The sequence below is a fragment of the Vulpes lagopus genome, chromosome 2 (assembly GCF_018345385.1).
Source record: "Vulpes lagopus strain Blue_001 chromosome 2, ASM1834538v1, whole genome shotgun sequence".
Classification (NCBI taxonomy): Eukaryota; Metazoa; Chordata; class Mammalia; order Carnivora; family Canidae; genus Vulpes; species Vulpes lagopus.
In genome coordinates, this window is record NC_054825.1 from 162,624,430 (window position 1) to 162,643,521 (window position 19,092).

At 52.0% G+C, this 19,092-nt stretch overlaps 2 protein-coding genes across 4 annotated transcripts in view; one reads left to right on the forward strand and one right to left on the reverse strand.

Moving 5' to 3' along the window:
* Positions 1–11,170: 11,170 nt before the first annotated feature.
* On the reverse strand, positions 11,171–13,483 carry CLEC11A (C-type lectin domain containing 11A). The gene is made up of 4 exons (XM_041735229.1): positions 13,165–13,483; positions 12,753–12,939; positions 12,277–12,468; positions 11,171–11,859 (listed from the first exon to the last, which is right to left on the reverse strand). Exons 1-4 carry the CDS (start codon positions 13,309–13,311, stop codon positions 11,414–11,416), a joined length of 972 nt encoding a protein of 323 aa, XP_041591163.1. The 5' UTR covers positions 13,312–13,483; the 3' UTR covers positions 11,171–11,413.
* A 3,497-nt stretch (positions 13,484–16,980) lies between these two features.
* SHANK1 (SH3 and multiple ankyrin repeat domains 1) overlaps positions 16,981–19,092 on the forward strand; it is a 46,349-nt gene continuing 44,237 nt past the window's right edge. For all 3 annotated transcript variants that reach the window (XM_041746687.1, XM_041746689.1, XM_041746688.1), the window contains exon 1: positions 16,981–17,333. The gene's annotated coding sequence lies outside the window, so the exon portion shown is untranslated. The remainder of the gene's footprint in view (positions 17,334–19,092) is intronic.

Below are 19,092 nucleotides of genomic sequence, written 5' to 3' on the forward strand. Positions count from 1 at the left end.
ATCACAAGGGGGTACCATAGATGGTACCACTTTAACCATCTATGAGGATGGTTAAAATTAAAAAGTCAGATAATAGCAAGTGTTGCCGAGAATGTGGAGAAATTGAAGCCCTCACACACTGCTGGTTGGAAAGCAAAATGGTGCAGTCATTGTGAGAAACAGGCTGGCAGTCCTCAAAAAGTCAAACATAGAGTTATCACGGGTTCCAGCTATTCCCCCTCCAAGATAGATATCCAAGAGAAAGGAAAACATACAACCACACAAAAATGTGTGCATGAGTATTTATAGCAGCATTAAAGATGGAAACAATCCCCAGGTCCCCATCAACTGACAAATGATAAACAAAATGCAACATATCCAAAAATGAAATGGTATTCAGCCATAAGGAGGGATGAGGTGCTAATCCAGGCCACAACCCAGATGCCACTTGAGAACATCACACTTAGTGAAAGAAGCCAGTCATAAAACCCACACATTTATATGATTTCATCCTTCTGAAATTTCTGTTAACAGGAAAATCTATAAAGTCAGAAATTAGATTCTTGGTTTCTTAGGGGTGGGAGTGGATGGAGAGATACGGAGATAATTGCTAAAATGTACAGGTTTGGTGTTTGTTTGTTTGTGATGGTGAAAATGCTCTAAAATTGACCATAGTGATTGTTGCACATATCTGAATGTGCCAAAAATCATTGAATTGTCCACTTTAGTTGTATGAATTGTATGGCATGTGAATCTCAATAAAACTTTAAAATAATCCAAGTAGAGGGATCCCTAGGTGGCTCAACGGTTTAGCACCTGCCTTCAGCCCAGGGCATGGTCCTGGAGACCCCGGATTGAGTTCCATGTCGGGCTCCCTGCGTGGAGCCTGCTTCTCCCTCTGCCTGTCTCTGCCTCTCTCTTTCTCTCTCTCTCTCTCTCATGAATAAATAAATAAAATCTTTAAAAAAATATTTAATCACTCAGCAAAGAGCATAGAGTGTCTTTATTTTTATTCCAATCATCTTTGGGTCCTTTATCAGAGTTTAAAGTTTTCACTTCCAGAATATTATTATTTTTTTGTGTGTTAGTTCCTAGATGATGTCTACACTTAGGAGGGATGGTGAATGATATTTTTAATTATATTTTATGTTAATTTATTGTTGGCATAGAGAAATAGGATTGATTTTTGTAGGTTAATCTGGGTTTTTTGTCTTTTAAAAGATTTTTTATTTTTTAAAGTAATCTCTACAAGCAACATAGGGCTCAAATTCACAACTCAGAGATAAAGAGTCTTATACTCCACCGACTGAACCAGCCAGGCACCGCTATAGGTTAATCTTGTAACTCAAGACCTTGCTAATATCTCTTACTTGTTCCTGTAGCTTTTTTAAGTAAACCATTAATCAGGATTTATACACAGTACTATGTTAAGCACCAGCCATGATGAGGATATTCTAATGTCATTTTTGGTCTTGGAAGGAAGGCATCCAAAATTTTTATGGCATTTGCTGGAAGCTTTATAAAGTTAAGAAAATACCGCCCCCCCCAGCTTACTGTTTTAATTTTCGATCATAAATATATATAAAAGGGCAGCCGGGTGGCTCAGCGGCTTAACGCCGCCTTCAGCCCAGGATTTGATTCTGGAGACCCCTGATCGAGTACCATGTCGGGCTCCCTGCATGGAGCCTGCTCCTCCCTCTGCCTGTATCTCTGCCTCTCTCTCTCTCTCTCTCTCTCTCTCTGTGTGTGTCTCTCATGAATAAGTAAAATATTTAATAAATAAACAAATAAAAATAAATAGGTATAAAACCTTATCAAATTATTTTTCCACGTTGATTGAAATCAGTACATTTCCTTCCTTGGTCTGTTAGCGAATTATGCTGAAAGAAAAAATTTTTTTTAATTCTGAACGACCCTTGCTAATTAGTGATAAATCCCACCTGATCATGATGAATTATGATATAGTGTTGGATTTAGTAGGCTATTATGTGATGCAGGATTTTTGCACCCACGTTCACAAGTGAAATGGACTTATAATTTTCTTTTCTTGTACATGTTCCTTATCTGGTTTTAGAATCAGCGTTGCATTAGCTTCCAAAAAGGAACTAGACAGATTCTACATGATTTCTATTTTCCGGAATAATGTGTATAAGATAAAAATTAAGCATTTCTTGAATGTTTGATATCAGTCGCCTAGAAGACCATCTGTGCCTCTGGGGTTTTTTTGAGAGAGAGAGAGAGATAGAGAGAGAGAGAATGGAAATCTTTGACTATAACTTTGTATATTTCAGTACTTAATGGTTTATTCAAGTGCTTGATTTTTGCATAATTTTTGGCATTTTATATTTTTCTAGTAATTTAACCATTTCATTTAAGTTTTTAAATGTTAGCCCATAGTTGGTCATAGTACTAATTATTTTTTTAAGTTTATTCCTTTATTTTTAAGGAAACTCTATACCCACCGTGGCGCTCGAACTCACAACCTCAAGATCAAGAGTTATGTGCTCTATTGACTGAGCTAGCCACGTGCCCCTAATTACATTTTATATCTCAGTCCTAGATATAATTCTTCACTCTTATTGTTTGTATCTTATTTTTAGCCCCTCTATTTTTTTCTTATTCAGTTTTGCCAAAAGTCAATCAATCTTAGTAACTTTTTCAAAAATCAAAATAACTTCTTAGTTTTGCTAGACTTTTCTTCCCCCTTTCATTCCACTGATTCCTGCCCCTCCCCTTTGTATCATTTGTTTTGCTCTTGTTTCAGTGGATCTTCTTTATTACTTATTTGCCCACTGTTTGCATTAGATTGCTTACTCATTGTAGAAAAGAATTACTTGTTGGATCAAGTTTTATCAAATGTGTTTTTTTTTTTCCATTTGTGGAGATTGTCATCAGATTTTCCTCTGTTAACCAGTTACTGTGGAGAATTAATGAATTGATGAAATCAGATGGTAATATTTTATTTAGGATTTTTTTATTCACTAGAGAAATAGTCTGGTTTTCCTTGTTTTGTTTTTTTGTTTTGTTTTTTGTTTTTATTTTTTTAGATTTTATTTATTTATTCATGAGAGACACACAGAGAGAGGCAGAGACACAGGCAGAGGGAGAAGCAGGCTCCCTGCGGGGAGCCCAATGTGGGACTTGATCTGGAGACTCCAGGATCACACCTTGAGCCAAAGGCAGATGCTCAACCACTGAGCCTCCAAGGCATCTCTGGTTTTCCTTGTTTATGCTGTTCTTGATTATTCTTTTTAAGATTTTATTTATTTATTTGACAAATAAAGAAGACAAACAGTGGGGAGGAGCAGAGGGAGAGAGAGCAGCAGACTCCCTGCCAAGCAGGGTGCCAAGCACCCTATGAGAGGCTTGATCCCAGGACCCTGGGATCATGACCTGAGCTGAAGGCAGATGCCTAACTGACTGAGCCACCCCAGCGCCCCTGTTTTGACTTTTTTTAAAGAGATGGCTTTTTTTTTTTAAGATTTTATTTATTTATTCATGAGAGACACACAGAGAAAGAGGCAGAGACACAGGCAGAGAGAGAAGCAGGCTCCATGCAGGGAGCCCGATGTGGGACTTGATCCCGGGGCCTCAGGATCACACCCTGGGCCAAAGGCAGGCGCTAAACCGCTGGGCCACTGGGGCTGCCCTGTTCTGACTATTTTTAAAGATTTTTTAAAGTAATTTCTACACCCAATGTAGGATGCCAACCCACAACCCCGAAATCAAAAGTTGCACGCTCCACCAATTGAGTCAGCCAGGCACCCCTGTCCCTGACTATTTTTTTGTGTGTTAACATTGTAGTAACCTCATTAAAATGAACTGGAGAATGTTACTTCTTTTTCTAATTTTTGGGCGGGTTTATACAAAGTTGGAAAGTTCATTCATGAAATGTTATACGAAGCAATGGTTATTGAGACAGGATGGTCTTGATGAAGGCTTAAACAAATTAATCAATGTGTGGATCAGAGAGCCCCATAAAAGAGCCACAAATTCTAAAATATGACAGGGCAGGGACCAAAGAGAATCAGGAAAGGATAATTATTTAACAAATGCTGTTGAGATCACTGGTTATCCTTAGAGGAAGAAGTAAACTGGATTTATACATCACACCTCATAAACAACAACTTCAGGTGGATTGAAGACTTTCACATGGAAGGGAAAACTTTAAGAATGCGAGAAAATGTCCTTCACTTCTGGGGGCAGGGAAGGAATTCTTTTCTTTCTTTCTTTCTTTCTTTCTTTCTTTCTTTCTTTCTTTCTTTCTTTCTTTCGATTTTATTTATTTATTTGAAACAGAGAGGGAGGGAGAGAGAGAGAGAGAGAAAGAGAGAGAGAGCACAAGCAGGGGAAGCAGGAGAGGGAGAAGCAGGCTCCCCACTGAGCAGGGAGCCCCGTATGGGACTTGATCCCAGGACCCTGAGATCATGCCCTGAGCCCAAGGCAGACACTCAACCACTGAGCCACCCCAGCGCCCCTATGGCTAGTCTTCTTATACACCCTCAGGGAAGGATTTCTTAAATGACTCCCCAAAAGTACTGTATGATACTATAATGATAGATATATGTCATTATACATTTGTCCAAACCCCCCAAACATACATCCCTAAGAGTGAGCCCTCAGGTAAACTTTGAGGGGTAATGTGTCCATGTAGGTTCAATTGTGGCAAATATATCCACTCCAGTGGGGGATGCTGATGATGGGGGAGGCTATGCATGTGTGAGGGTGGGGGTATAGGGGAAATCTCTGTACATTCCTCTCAACCTTGTTGTCAACCTAAAACTACTCTCAGAAAAATAAAGAAAAACTCATTTAAAAAACAAAACCAAAAACCTAGGGGTGCCTGGCTGCTTCAGTCAGTGGAGTGTTCAACTCTTGATCTTCGGGTTGTATGTTCAAGTCCCACACTAGACATAGAGATTACTTAAAAAATAAAATCTTTTTTTTTTCTCTTAAAGCTAGCTACAGGGACACCTGGGTGGCTCAGTGGTTAAGCGTCTGCCTTCGGCTCAGGTCATGATCCTGGAGTCCTAGGATCAAGTCCCACATCGGGCTTCCTGCATGAAGCCTGCTTCTCTCTCTGCCTATCTCTGCCTCTGTATGTTTGTGTGTCTCTCATGAATAAAAAAATAAATAAATAAATAAACAAATAAATAAATAAATAATCTTTAAAAAAAAAAAAGCTAGCTACATCTGTAGCTACATACAGTAAGATATGTTTACAGGCTAAATTTTACCCCTCTCCATCGATTCATATGTCAAAGCAGGTAGTACCTTAGAATGTGACTGTATCTTGAAATAAGGTCTTTAAAATGAAGCCCTGAGAGTGGACCATAATCCAAGCTGACTGGTGTCCTTGTAAGAGGACATTTGGACACACCGAGAGACACCAGGAATGCGTAAATGCAGATGAAAGACTGTGGGAAGACACAGAGAAAAGGCAGTTGACTGCAAACCACAGAGAGAGGGCTGTGAAGGAATCAACCTGCTGACACCTGCATCTTCAACTGCTACCTTCCAGAACTGTGAGAAAGAAAATTTCTGTTGTTTAAGCTACCCTGTCTCTGGTGCTTTGTTATGGCAGCCTTAGAATACTAATGCAGGTATCATTGCTATAAAGCTCAGAAACAAGCAAAACTAAATCATATGTTGTTTAGGGATACATACATATGTGCTACAGTAATCATGGAAATTGAGTGAAGGATGGACATGATTCAGGATAGTGGTTCAGGTGGGCATGAGGGCCAGCACAAGGAAAGAGTAGTAAGCAATAATACCCTAGTATTAAAATGAGTGGTGAATTAATGAGTGGTCTTTTTTTTTTCTTAAAGATTTTATTTATTTGAGAGAGAGAGAGAAAAGGAGCAGGGGGGAGGGGCAGAGGGAGAAGGAGAAGCAGACTCCCTGCTGAGCAGAGAGCCCTATGTGGGGCTCCATCCCAGAACCCTGAGATCATGACCTGAGCCAAAGACAGACTCTCAGTCACCCAGGTGCCCCTATGGCTGGTCTTCTCATTTCTTTCACGTATATTACTTTCCATGTACCCACAATTACAAAATTGCCCAAAACAAGATTGTTTTTAAGGCAGAGCTGGTATTCCACTTTCTGCCACCTCTGTCCTCCAAATCCACCCCAGTTCTGGCTTCCTGCCCAAAAGGCTGCCAGGAGCCATCACGGCTCAGGGTCAGAACCTGAAGTCCAGTTGTGTTTAGAATAGGTGGAAATAGATTGAGAAGGGAAGGCGACTTGCCTCCTGCAGGAATTTCCAGAACCTGAGCTTACACTGTCATCTGGCCCAGCTCACACAACCACCTGTGCTTTAGAAAGAAGCAACTTGCTGCTGGAATGGGAGAGGCTGGCATTTTATTTTTTACAATTTTTTTTTAATTTTTATTTATTTATGATAGTCACACACAGAGAGAGAGAGAGAGAGAGAGAGAGAGAGAGGCAGAGGGAGAAGCAGGCTCCATGCACCGGGAGCCCGACGTGGGATTCGATCCTGGGTCTCCAGGATCGCGCCCTGGGCCAAAGGCAGGCGCCAAACCGCTGCGCCACCCAGGGATCCCTAGGCTGGCATTTTAGGATGAGGTGATAGCTTGAGGCTGGAGCAGAGGAGAGGTTGTTCAAAAGAATGAATAAAGAACATGGGGCTGAAAAAAAAAAAAAAAGAACATGGGGCTGGCACAGAAAAGCCTGTGGAAGCCAGGAGGGGGTCATGTTCAAAGTGAATCCCTGAGGACAGAAATATGACCTAAAACAAAAGAAGTCATTCTATTCTGTGCACACTTCCCTCAAATGGCCCTAGAAGGGAAAGATACACCTCACCTCATATATTCTGGTGGAGAATGTATAGCCTGAATCTAATCACCACAAGGAAATGTCAGAAACTCAAGTGAGGAACTTCTATTAAAAAAAATAAAAGGTGGTCATTCTCCCAAAATGTCAATATCAGAAATATGGGAATGTTCCAGATTCGAGGAGACAGGACAACAATATGCAATACCTGACCCCAGACTGGATCCTGAACTGGAAAGGGAAAGTGCTCTGAGATACAGCATTTGGGCCAACTGATGAAATTGAGATACCACAAGGAGATTAGATAAAAAGTATTGAGTAAATGTTACATTTATTGAGGTCGATTGCTAAGAATAAGTCAGAGAGTATCTCTCTTCTTAGGAAATACCCACTGCAGTATTCAGGGGCAAAGGGTAATGGTGTGTGTAACTAATGCATGTATTGAGAAGCAAAAACTAAAAAATCTGCCCACCATCTATCTATAAACACAGATAAGTCCAGGGGCAAAGTTAGCAGGAAGCATTTCTCCCAGTATGTGGCAGCTGTAAAGTGTCCCAACCACCCCCTTTGTGAGCAACTACTGCTATCTTACTCACTGAGAAAGTTTGCTCTCTAAAATCATAGGCTTTTAGAAACTTTATTGTTTGAAAATATATCCATAAGAATGAAACTTATCCTACTTTTCCCAGAATATCTAAGTCACTTTGATATAGACAAGAAGCCTCAATTTCCAGCCCTGATGCAGAGCTTTATATAGAGTTTCTGGGCATGGCATGCCACGTTTATCTTAACTTTACAGTTTCCAAGGAAACAGGATTCTGAGTCCACTTTGCAGTTCGTAACTGTTGACTCATTTATACACATCCCTGCTTTGCTCTGAAGCTACTAAAACACCGTTTCACTTAAATTTCACCAAAATTCTTCTCTTCCCCCAAATCGTATAAGTTGATCACAGCTTCTCCTTTGGGATGTGGTCTCCTTCCCTGCAATTGGTTAGTAAACTTGACTTTAATTCTTTCCTGATAATTGAGTTAGGGTGGAGGGGTGGATGATGGATGGATGGATGGATGGATGGATGGACAGATAGATAAATAATGATAAATCCAAAGCAATGGGGTAAACTGTTAACAGTAGATAAATCTGCGTAGATACTATTTGTATTTGTGCAGGTTATTTGTAATCTTGAGATTATTTCCAAACAAAAAAGGTGTGTGTGTGTGTGTGTGTCTGTGTGTGTTTTAAGGAAACTAAATTAGTTTGGACTAGTATTTAGCAAACTTTTTCGAGGCCAAGGAAGACTTTTTATATTGTATTTTATGTTGTAATTCTGTACATACTCAAGATACTCACATTTTGAGAACTATTTCTTTTTTTTAATTTAATTTTATTTATTTATGATAGGCACACAGTGAGAGAGAGAGAGAGAGAGAGAGGCAGAGACATAGGCAGAGGGAGAAGCAGAAGCAGGCTCCATGCACCGGGAGCCCGACGTGGGATTCGATCCCAGGTCTCCAGGATCGCGCCCTGGGCCAAACGCAGGTGCTAAACCGCTGCGCCACCCAGGGATCCCTTGAGAACTATTTCTTAACCATTTTCTATTCATTCTCATGTTTCTATGCACTTATGTTTTAAATAAATGCTTATTATCAGTTTCCAATTATCTGTAAAATTCACCCGTATTTTTAAAAACTCTTGGAAAGGTCTCAGCACTGGTTACAGTCTAAGCCTAAATGAATTAGGCTTGGGTTTGTCTTCCCGTTGACGCCTGACAGGACTACATTTCCCAAAGTACCTTGGGGTGAGGCCGGGCGGATGGGGAGAAGGGGTGTGTATTCTGATTGGAGACGGCCAAGTTCTGACCTGTCATGCTTTCTGGGCAATGTAAGCGAGCCTCACGTGGGAGGAGGAGGCGGGACTTTCGAGGACTTGCGTAAGGTTCCCGATGGCTGCTGGGAAACGTGGTTCTGAGAAGGTAGAGGGTCCGCCGCTCGGACCCTTGGGATTTGTAGTCTTGGCAACCCGGGGCCGGCCGGGTTCTTCTTCCTCCGCTGGGTCATCGCAAGGATTGAGCCCTTCTTCCACCACCGCCCTGCAATCTCTTCATGCATCGATCCCAGGCAGCTGCTGAGGCCTTCTCTGTTCCGCGACTCCGAGCTCTCAGACCGCAGGTGCTCCACAGAGAGCCAGGGCGGGGGCATTGGCAAACGCTGGCTTTTGGCAGGCGTGGGAGGGCTCCTCGGAGGTGAGGGGGCAGGGTCCCTATGAACAGAACTGAGGAATCAGTCTAGAATGCAGCGTACAGGGGAGCTGAGGCAGATGCTTAAACAGCTGAATTGATGCTCGCAAAATGCCCTCCACTGCGGGCCCCCCCACCCCATCTCTCTATGCGCGCCCAAGTCTATGTCCCTGGGCTTGTGACCAAACAGTGGTGACCTAGAGTAATGGATGGGGTGATGAGGAAAGCCTCTGACTCTGGGAGCCCAGGGAAGGCTCCTGAGTCAGCTTGGGGGAGGCCAGGGAGGAAGAGAAGCAGAGATGGAACTCATCTCAAGATCCCAAAAATGGCCCGGGACAGGCATCTTCCTTCCTACAAAGAGCTGCGCTGTGCCAGGAGATGCTGGGGACGCAGAGTTGGTCATACCCAGCCCTGCCCAGCGAGGCTCTCCAGTCTGGCTGATCAGGGCTTAGGTCAGAAGAGAACCCAGCCGTTCTGGAACATTACAGGGGGCACCTAACCCTGCTGGAGGGAGGGGGGAGGGTTGTTCAGGGTAACACATTAGTTCTTGAGAGAACCTGTACGTATATGCAAAGACAATGTCTGGACAGAGCATGCAGAGGTGGGGGTGAGGTTAAAATTGCCACGTGAGAGCCAGATCTAATGTTGCAAGGGCCTCTCAGTATCCAGCACTCTTCTAGATAGATACTCTTACCTGCAATGTACAGATGGGGACACTGAGCCATTGGGGTTATATCTCACTTTATGTTTCCTAAAGGTAAGTGACTGAGATAGGATTAGAACCCGGGATGTCTGGCTCCAGCGTCCAGGCAGGTAACCACTGAACTGCTCCACATTGACCCACCCATTTTTCAGAATGTCAGGTCTCTAATGGTGGGCCCCTTCCAGGCAGTAGCAGATAAATACCCATCCATGCCTGACTAATGTGCCCTCTGGTCGCCTAGAAGACATCCTGCTGCATCTTCCCAACTCCAGGAAACAAGTTCAGAGGGGGAAGAATTTTGAGCAATGTTTTCAGTTCCCTGATTGAAGCCTTCCTGACCAGAGCACCCCTCCACCCTGCCACCTCCCCCACCCTGTCACCTCCCCCACCCTGCCACCTTCCCCACCATTCCCCATTCTGTTACTCCTATCTATGGGGACTGTGAGGCTGAGAAATGACAGAGCTGAGATGACAGGGATGGCTCATTCCTCCCACCGGTGGATCCAATGGTGACATTTTAGGCTGGTGGTACCACAGCTGAAGGAGAGGGAGGGATGGAGATATAAGGACAGACAGGGCACACTCCAGTTCCTGGGCCCCATGATGACGTCAGGGTCAGGATCATGTTGCCAGTATTGGGGGGAAGACAGTGGGTGATTCCAGAATAAGAGCTCCTCCCTCAAAGAGACTGTCCTCAATGCAGAGTCCAGGCTGGCCCACTCCCGAGTGTTCTCAGGGAACAAAGATGTGAAAAAGGCAGTGAAAGAAAGGTAGCATGTGACTCATTCAACCATTTTCGAAACGCTCACTTTTCTAGGTTCACCTGAATTTCCCAAGAGTTAATGCAAGGTGGGATAATTGTGCCCATGTTCAGGTGAGGAAACTGAGACACAGAGAAGGAAAGGGACTGGCTTATGGCACACTAGGAGGGAGCCTAAGTTTCCAGGCTGTATACATTAAGTTTGCTTCTCAACACATGCCCCTGAGGTCGAGGAAGGGAGTAGGGCAGGGCCTGACATTACATGATGCTAAGGAACCATCTGGTGGAATGAGTTTGAGATACACTAATTAAAATTAAATGGGTTTTTTTCCTGCAGGACTTGTCAGAACCTTTAGCTCCTTTGTATTTCTCAGATCTCTTTGACCTGCACCAAGGCCAAGGCCTGGACAATGCCTGACAGGCCCTGTGTCGCAAAGGTCGTGAGTGGGACACGATGGAGCTGGAGGCGACAGCAGCGTGTGCATGCGTGTACTTTGGGCATTTGTGTGCAGGAGCAGATGATGTGTGTGTGTGTGTATATATAGATATGTGTGTGTGTGTGTTCTCCATCCTTCTGATTCTGGGGCTCAAATAATATCTGTAAAAACGGAACGGGATAGGCATCCAAAGGCCAGGGTCCTGCCCTTCCAGGGCTTGCCCCTCGACGCGACAGACCAAAAGTGCCTCCACTGCTAGCTCAAGTCAGATTCCAGAAGGCTTTATTAGCGCGGAACTAGCCTGATGCCAAGAAAGACACAGGCGAGTAAGGGCTCTCTGCTCCGCAGAAGGCCCCCCGGGATCGCCCAGCCAAGGGGGGGGGGGTACACACTTCCATCCGTGGGCAGGGAGAGAGGGAGGGAGGGAAGGGCATTCTCCAGGATGAACAGCCCAGCCAGAGGGCGAGTGGTGGGCTGGACTGGAGACGCGAGGACCGGCCCCGCTAGAAGGGGTACTCGCAGACGTAGTAGAGGCGGCGTTCGCAGTCGTGGTCCCACCAGGAGCCGTCGTCCGAGGCCTGCGCCACGCAGTTCTCCAGCGTGCCGCCGTTGGGCTGGTTGGGGCTGAGCGGGTGCGGCGCGGGGCTGGGCCCGGCGCCGGGCTCCGGACGGGGCGCGCGGTGCCAGGCGAAGAAGGACACGCGCTGGCCGTTCTCGAAGAGGTATAGTCCCTCGGCGCGCCTGTCGTGCACGCCCAGCCACACTGGCCAGTTATAAGGCGCGAGCGCCGCGCGCAGGTAGCGGGTGAGCGCCTCCATCTGCTGGCGGTCCGCCGGCTGCGCCAGGCTCCCGCCCCGCGCCACACACCGCGCCTGCGCTGCTGCCTGCGCCTCGAAGTCGCGCGATAGCAGGAAGCACTTGTGGCCAAGGCGCAGCCCCTTCAGGCAGCCTGCGGGCGGGGCGGGGCGGGGCGGGGCGGGGTCAGGCAACTCCGGGGCGGGGAGAGGGCGGGGTCGGAGCCCCCGGGGCGGGCCGTGAGGGGGCGGGGTCGGAACCACTGGGAGGCGGGGAGTTAGGCCCGCTGGGGGTGGGGCCAGACTGCGGGAACTGGAGCGTAGGGGGCGTGGCGCGGCCCGAGTCGGCAGCGCTCCACCGCGCAGCTGGCCTCCCCTACGGCGCGCCCGCTCTCCGCGCTCACCCTCCGGCCACTCTAAGCTCCCCGTAAGCCCGTACCTCCCAATCTCTAGGAACCCAGTCGCCCCTAACACCCTGAGTCTCTCCAGAGGTTTCTGGGCCCCTTCCTCCCACCGGCCCTCCTCTTGACCCGGATCGTCCCACTTCCCTGCCCCGCGCGATGCGGACTCACCCTCTAAGCGGCCGTGCTCGCGCTCCGCGCGGCTCTGCGCCTCCTGCAGGGCTTCCACGGCGTCGCGGGTGTCGCCTGCCGCCTCCCGCAGCTGCCGCAGCCCCCGAGTCAACTCGACCATGCGGGTGTCTAACGCGTGCAGACGGACGTGCAGCTGGTGCAGGCCTGCGTCCAGGCCGGCCAGGCGGCCCACTGCGGACAGACGGGGCGCACGCTGAACGGGACCAAAGGGTCTGGAGGGACTTAGGGCTTCCGGGGATGGAGTTGGGGTGGGGAGCACTCGGGACTCCTGGAAGATGGGGCCAGTGGCCTCGGGCTCTTGGGGAGGCAAGGCCAGGCACCCGGAGCTCCAGGGACGTGGGATTATCAGCTGGGCGGTGGGCAATTGAAAGGTCCTGGGCAGTGAAACGAAGGTACATTTTTGAGAAAAATGACCGCGGAGGCCTGGGAGCAGGGCGGAGCTAACGATTACTCACGGATATAAGTGACGGTGTCCTCAGGGGTGGGAGAGGGACTGGGGCCAGAGTACGGGGTTGCCGTTGCTTCCTCCTCTTCCTCCCCTTGACCGTCCTCCTCGGTCCCCCAGGTCTCCTTGTCTTCAGGGATTCCCTCAGGATTTTCATCCCCCCTCCCAGCTGGCAGCCCCAGGGCCTCCTGCAAATGCTGAGGCAGGGAACGGATGATTAGGGGCAGCCCAGCTGCGTTCTGACGCCCCACACGCTCCAGCAACCCCTTTACAGCTGTAAGCTCTGCCCCAGAGTCCCTTGTCTGAACCCATCATCCCATCCTTTGAGCCTGTCCCATCACTCTCCCTAGCCCATTTCCCCAACCCTGGAAGACCCTCCTCCCCACACCCCCAGCTCCCCTCGGGAGTCCTAAGCAACTCACCTTCAGCATCAGGGCTTCCCTCTCACGCTCCTCCTCTTGGGCGCCTCCCCAGACCCCCTCCCATTCCCGGTCTGCTCCTCTAGCCCCATGGCTGAAGCCCAGGAGCTGAGGGACCACCAGGGCCCCAAGCAGCCAGGCTGCCTGCATCAGACTGGGCTCCGCAGCACTCAAGGCTGCAGAGGGATCTCTGGGAAGGGGATGTCTCTGGGAACTGGAGTGCACACAAATCACTAGCCCCTGGTCCCTTCCCTCCCAGCTCTTGTCTGTGTCCACTGTCTGCTTGTCTGTTGGTCCCTGCTCTTCTCTGTGTGTGTGTGTGTGTCTCTCCCCGCCTCTCTTGGCTCCCCTGAGGCCCTGCCTCTGTGGCCGGAAACCTCCAACGTTCCAAAGCCTGGATCCCGCCTTGGGTCTTCCCACATACCCCCCCTTTTCCCACTTTCCAGAGCTCACTTCCGCCCTTCTCTTTTCTTCCACCATGGCCAAAAGCTCAGATGGCCCGGAGAGGATGGAGCTGGCTCTCCAAGGGATCCTGGGGACACAACCTCTGCCCAGGACACACCTCAGAGGGATTCTTGGAGCTTGGCTCTGCTCCCTACTCCTCCTCCTGGCCACTCCTCAGGAGCAGGGAGACTAGAGGGTCTGCAAAGGTTTTTATTACCCTGCGGCCACCATCGCCCACGCCCCCTCCTGGAGGAGGCTTTCCCACGGTTTGCAGGCTCTAGGGCACCTCCTGCCCCCAGAGCTCCCTTCCTGGCCTCAAGTCATTGCCCCAGGATGAAAATGAGTATGTGTCCCTGTCTGTGGGTACACGTATAAAGAGCATGCATGTCGCTGTATATGCAACTCTAAAAGGCAGGGCTCTGGGATTCATTTGCTGTACTTTCCTGGAAGCCTCCTGCAGGCCAGGCCCTGGGTGGGGCAGTGCTGGGGACTCCAGCTCCTCACAGACTTGCAGACAGTAGGGCAGAAGGAGAGGAGGGAGGGCTGGTGGTGGTCAAGGAAGCTTTCTCCAGAGGTGGAGTAGACAGACCGCAGGGCTGGGTGCACGGAGCTCTGAGCGTTCAGCCAAGTGCTTCATCTCTCTACTGGACCACTGCAGTCACCTCCTCCTGGCTCTCCCCCTCCCTTCTCCCGAGCCCCTCCAATCCACGCTGCTTGCCGCAGCCAGAGCAATGCTTCCAAACCGTAAATCAGATCACGTCACTCCCCACTCCCCTGCTCCCCCAGCTTCCCATCACATGCAGGAGGGAAGCCAAACACTGTCCTCAGCACTGGCCTGGCCTGCACAGTGGGGGGCTGGGAAGGGGGGCTGGGCCCTTTGTACCTCTGCAAGCTCATGCCCCCCCTTGCCCCCCAGGCTCCAGCCACACTGCCCTCTTCACTATTTCCTGGATGTCAAGCTCCCTCCGACCTCAGAGCTTTCGCACTAGCCTTTTACTCCTAGATGCTCTTCCCCCTGCTCCTTCTCATTACTGAGGTCTCAGCTCACTGAGCCCTTCCCTATCATATCCAAAAGAAGCTGCACCTCTACCAATTAACACCCCATTTTATCTTGTTGGTACAATCAAGAACTGACATTGTTTTTTTATTGCCCGTCTCTTGCCAAAGAAGGCAGGCATTCTTGTTCATTGCTTTATCCCCAGAGCTAGAACAGGGCCAATCCAGCACACAGTAGGTGCTCAATCAGTCTGCTAAGGAAGGAAGGAAATAGCTATTCCTGGTGGGATAACAGTTTAGCCAAAAGACTGAAGGCTTGACCACCGTGTTTAGGTGGCACCCCGACTTCCCTGGGGCAAGGGCACAGGGGCATCCAGGGTGGGGGGTGGTGGTAGCCAGGGTGGAGGTGGTGAAGGCAGTGGGAGAGAAGCTGCAGAGGCAAAGGAAGCAGGAGGCCATGCCATGCCCACTCTATGCCAGACCCGTGAGTCATGCAGGGCTTTCCCAGCCTGGGCCTGGCTAGGTTGTGCCAGCGCACATGATGTTTAGCAGCCAGGGATTGCAGAGCCCACTCTTCAAGAGAAGAAACTGAGGCTCGGAGAAGGGATGGCGCAACCTGCTGGAGGGCATCAGTGTGGCAGCAGCTGGCAGAGGCTTCCAGGTCAAAGCAAGGGCAGGGCACGCTAGAAGCCCCAGGGGGGCCTTGGAAGTCCACTTATCCAGTCTTCCCTTTTCCAAGAAAGCAGAAGACAGTGTGACATTAAGGCAGGCTGCTCACCATCTCAGAGCCTAGGCCATTCAGGTGCCTATTAGGGGCCTGGGGGACCCCTCCCTAGCAGAGAGAGGCCTGGAGAGGCCAGGAAAGTCCTTGTAAACCATAGAGGGGTGCACAGCCTCCCTCGCTGCTGGTGCCAATGTGGGCAGCTGTTCTCTCCCCGGGGCCCAGATGCTCACCACCTGGGCTGGTAAGTACGCATCTAGAGCGAGGCCTCCTGAAGCTGGGCTGGCTCATACCCCGTACCCTGGAGCCCACAGCCGGAGATGCACATCCAGAGGCGTCCCTAGAACTGCCCTCTGCGTTGCCTGTGCTCCGGCTGATGGGCGGTCCTGGAGAAGCTGGTGGAGCTAGAAGAAGGATAGGAACCTCTCACCATTGCCTTGTGGGAACTGCCCTGCCTGTGTGGTATGTCCCAGGCACCAGGGACCTGAGCTGTGAGGAGATCTTGGGTGTGTCTGTGTATAATGAAGGAGGACATGCAGCTATGGCATGCCTCATAGTGAACAACAGTGGCATAGAGACTGAGCCAACCTACCTGTCCCTGATCCTTGGTACCACCTCTTTATAGCTAGGTGACCTTGGGCTTCTCTGTGCCCCAGTTTCCTGCTCAGGAAAATGGGGATGGTGAAAATCCACAGCCCACAGGATTGATGTGAGAAGTCGATGAGTGAATCCAGAGCAGAGCCTGGCACACAGGAAGTGCTCAAGAAATGTCAGCTATGGAGGGGAGCTGTGGCACTATGTTGTGCCTCTAACTGGATGTGTGCACACACCTGTGAAATGGTGAGGTGGGTGAGTGTGATGGGGCTGCATGCACATGTCTCCTTATAGTCGCGTGCCTCTGTTTCTGGCATGCGTGTGAGCTGGAGATCTGAGCATGCCCACCTGGGTGCTTGCCCCTCTGGGTGAGGGGGTTACTGCTGTGCTGTGTGTCTGCCCTGGACAGCGGGTGTGATATGTACATGTAGCTAGATGTGTTTGTGGTGATGTACACTCAGGTATGTTAGGTCATGCATGCCTTGGAGAGTATGTATTTGGGGTAATGTGCACACGTTACTAGCAGGGCCAGTTAGTGACTCTAAGCACCTGTGCCTTGGGGGAAGATGTGTGTGTGTGTGTGTTTGTGTGTGTGTTTGGGGAGGACAGAAATCTATTGCTCTCACAATCCAGTTTGGAAATGTAGAGTCTAGCAACAAATATTCACTGTGTCCTACTGTGTGTAGAGGGGTTGGGAAGAGCTGTGGGAAGGGGCGGTCCTGGTGTGTGTGTGTGTGTGTGTGTGTGTGTGTGTGTGTAGCGGTACCCTTAGGGGGGCGGGGCCCCATGGTCCGGGTAGGGAGCAAGCAGGGGTAGAGCCCCCTTGGGTTATCTGGTGGCGATGAGGATTGGGGGGAGGCAGGGGAGGGGGTGGAGCCGGCTGGGGGGATGGGCGAGGTTTGGGGGCGCGGGGAGGGGCGATATCTCCTCTGCTGGCTCCGGAGGGAGGGGAGAGGGCGGAGGGAGGGGAGGGAGAGAGGGAGGGAGAGAGAGAGACAGGGTGAGGGAGAGACAGTGAGAGCGAGAGAGCGAGAAGGGAGGCAGAGGAGGCGCGGAGCGGGCGGCGGCGGCGGCGGCGGCGGCGGCTTGAGGAAGAGGAGGAGGAAGAGCAGGCGGAGACGCCGCGCCCGGAGCCGGCCGGACCGAGCCGGGGGCGGGCTAGCCCGGAGGGGCGCGGCGGCCGCGGCAGAAGGGGGGGCGCTCTGCGGATGGCCAGGCCCGGCCCGCGGGGGGGGTGAGGTCCTCGGCCCCCCCGCCCTCCCCCCCGGCCCCCGCCCGCCCCCTCCCCGGCCCGCTCGCCCTCCGGGGCGGTGGGGCATGGCCTGAGGGTCCCCCGTCTCCGGGGGGGTGGGGGGTGGGGGGAGGGGGGAGGGGCCGCGGGCGCCGCCGACCGGGACTCAGCAGCCCCGCCAGGCAGGTAAGGGGGCCGAAAACCCGGGGGTTTGGGGGAGTTGCGGGGCCGGGGCCGGGGCCGGGGCCGCGGGAGGGGGCAGGGGCGCCCCGGACGTCCTTGGCCGCGCGCCGCGCTCCCGGCCCGGGTGTGCGGTGGGGGGTGGGGTGAGGAGGGGAGCGTTGCCCCGGGCGACGCCAAATTGGGTTACGCCCCGGTCCCCCGTGCCCCGTCCCAGATAGCAGACTTGAGGGGAGGATGCGCCCCCCATCCCCCCCGCCCATAAGGCCCCCAGCCCGCTGCCCCGTGCTCCCAGGCCAAGGGCTCGGTCGCTGTACCCACCTCCTGGCCCTGCCCGGCCACTCCCCCGCCTCGCCCACCCCGGCCGACCCGGGCCCTCGACCCCTTCTGCAGCCCCGCCGCGGGAGGCTCCTCCCCTAGGTCAGCGTGGTTCCCTGCCCCTCCGTCGGGGGTCTGGGCCTTGGCCTCCTCCGCCCCCTTGGGCCCCCTCTGGTTCCTGCCTCTCCTTCTAGGCTCCTCCAATCCCCTCCCACCCTCTTCCCGAGCCTCCCTTCTTCCCCACCCGTCTCCTCTCCTTCTCCGCCGGCCGGCGCGCCCCCTCGGCTCCCGCCTCCGAGTCCCGCTCCCGGGTGCCCCCGCCCCCTCTCCCCGGCCCGGGGCTCTCCCCCACCAGTTTCTCAGCCCCAGCCCCGGCTCCTCTCCCCGCCTTTCCCCGCCTCTCTCCGCCTCCATTCATTCTCCCGGGCCCGGCTCTCGGCCACACCAGCCACCCCCTGTCCCCCCGCAGCCTCGCAGGGCACCCCCTCTCTCCCCTTCTCCACCCCCCCCCCCCGCCGATTCCTCAGCCCGTCTCAGTACCAGCTGCGTGCCAGCTATTCTTAGCCGCGGAGCGTTTGATTCATGCCGCCCCGGCGGAGTGTGCCCGCTCCCTCCCTCGGGCCTGAGGGGGAGGGGCCGGAGCTGGTCTGGGGGGTGGGGGGCAGCCGCACGCGCTGGGGAGCCGGGGCCAGCTTTGCTTTCATCCCCCTGGCCACCCCATTAAGTGCCCGACTGAGGCTGGGGTCAGCCAGGGTCAGCCGAGGGGGAGTGGCAGCGGACTCCGGGTCGGGAGGTGGGATGTGGAGTGTGGGGGGAGCCGTAGGCTGCCGAGGGAGGGGGGTACCTCCGCTCGGGCCAGGTGGGGCAGCTCTGCTGGGTACCTGGAGGGGGAGGGGGCTTCGCAACCTGGCCATGCATGGGGGAGGGGTGGGCCAGCTCCTGGTTAAGCTGCTCACTCACCCACAGCTCTTGGAACTGTCCTGCCCCCACACTCATTTTGTCTTCCCTCCCCCAACCCCCCCAGCCCATCCCCACTCCCCCAAAGTCAGCAGTACCCTCCACTGCTTCCCATCTCCATGGCAACGGTGCAGGAGCTGGGCCTGGTGTGGGGGGGAGGGACCAGACCAGACATTCTGGTTTCCGGTGCTGGGGTGGGAGACTGGGAGAAGCAGAGGGAGGTGGACCCCATTTGGGACCCAGGCTTATAAGGCCACCTCAGGAGAGAATAATGGGGGGACCTGAAGATTACTTCCCTCCCCAGTCCCCCAGACCATCATCCCACTTCTTAGCCACCTTCCCAGCCCCCAGTCTCCCTCTGAGTGGATCCGCCAGTACCAGGCAATGCTGATCCACCTGTCCTGTGGTGCCAGTCCTCAGATGTGCCCACAGGTTATCCACAACACCCCACACTGACCCAGGCCACTGCACCCACTCACGGGATGGGCCC

What these genes read in the sequence shown, in the direction of transcription:
- CLEC11A (XM_041735229.1), bottom strand. Translation starts at nt 13,311, where the DNA reads ATGCAGGCAGCCTGGCTGCTTGGGGCCCTGGTGGTCCCTCAGCTCCTG. An exon ending in GGACACCGTCACTTATATCC is followed by an intron (nt 12,469 to 12,752) that starts GTGAGTAATCGT and finishes GTCTGTCCGCAG; the next exon opens with TGGGCCGCCTGGCCGGCCTG. An exon ending in CGAGCACGGCCGCTTAGAGG is followed by an intron (nt 11,860 to 12,276) that starts GTGAGTCCGCAT and finishes CCCCGCCCGCAG; the next exon opens with GCTGCCTGAAGGGGCTGCGC.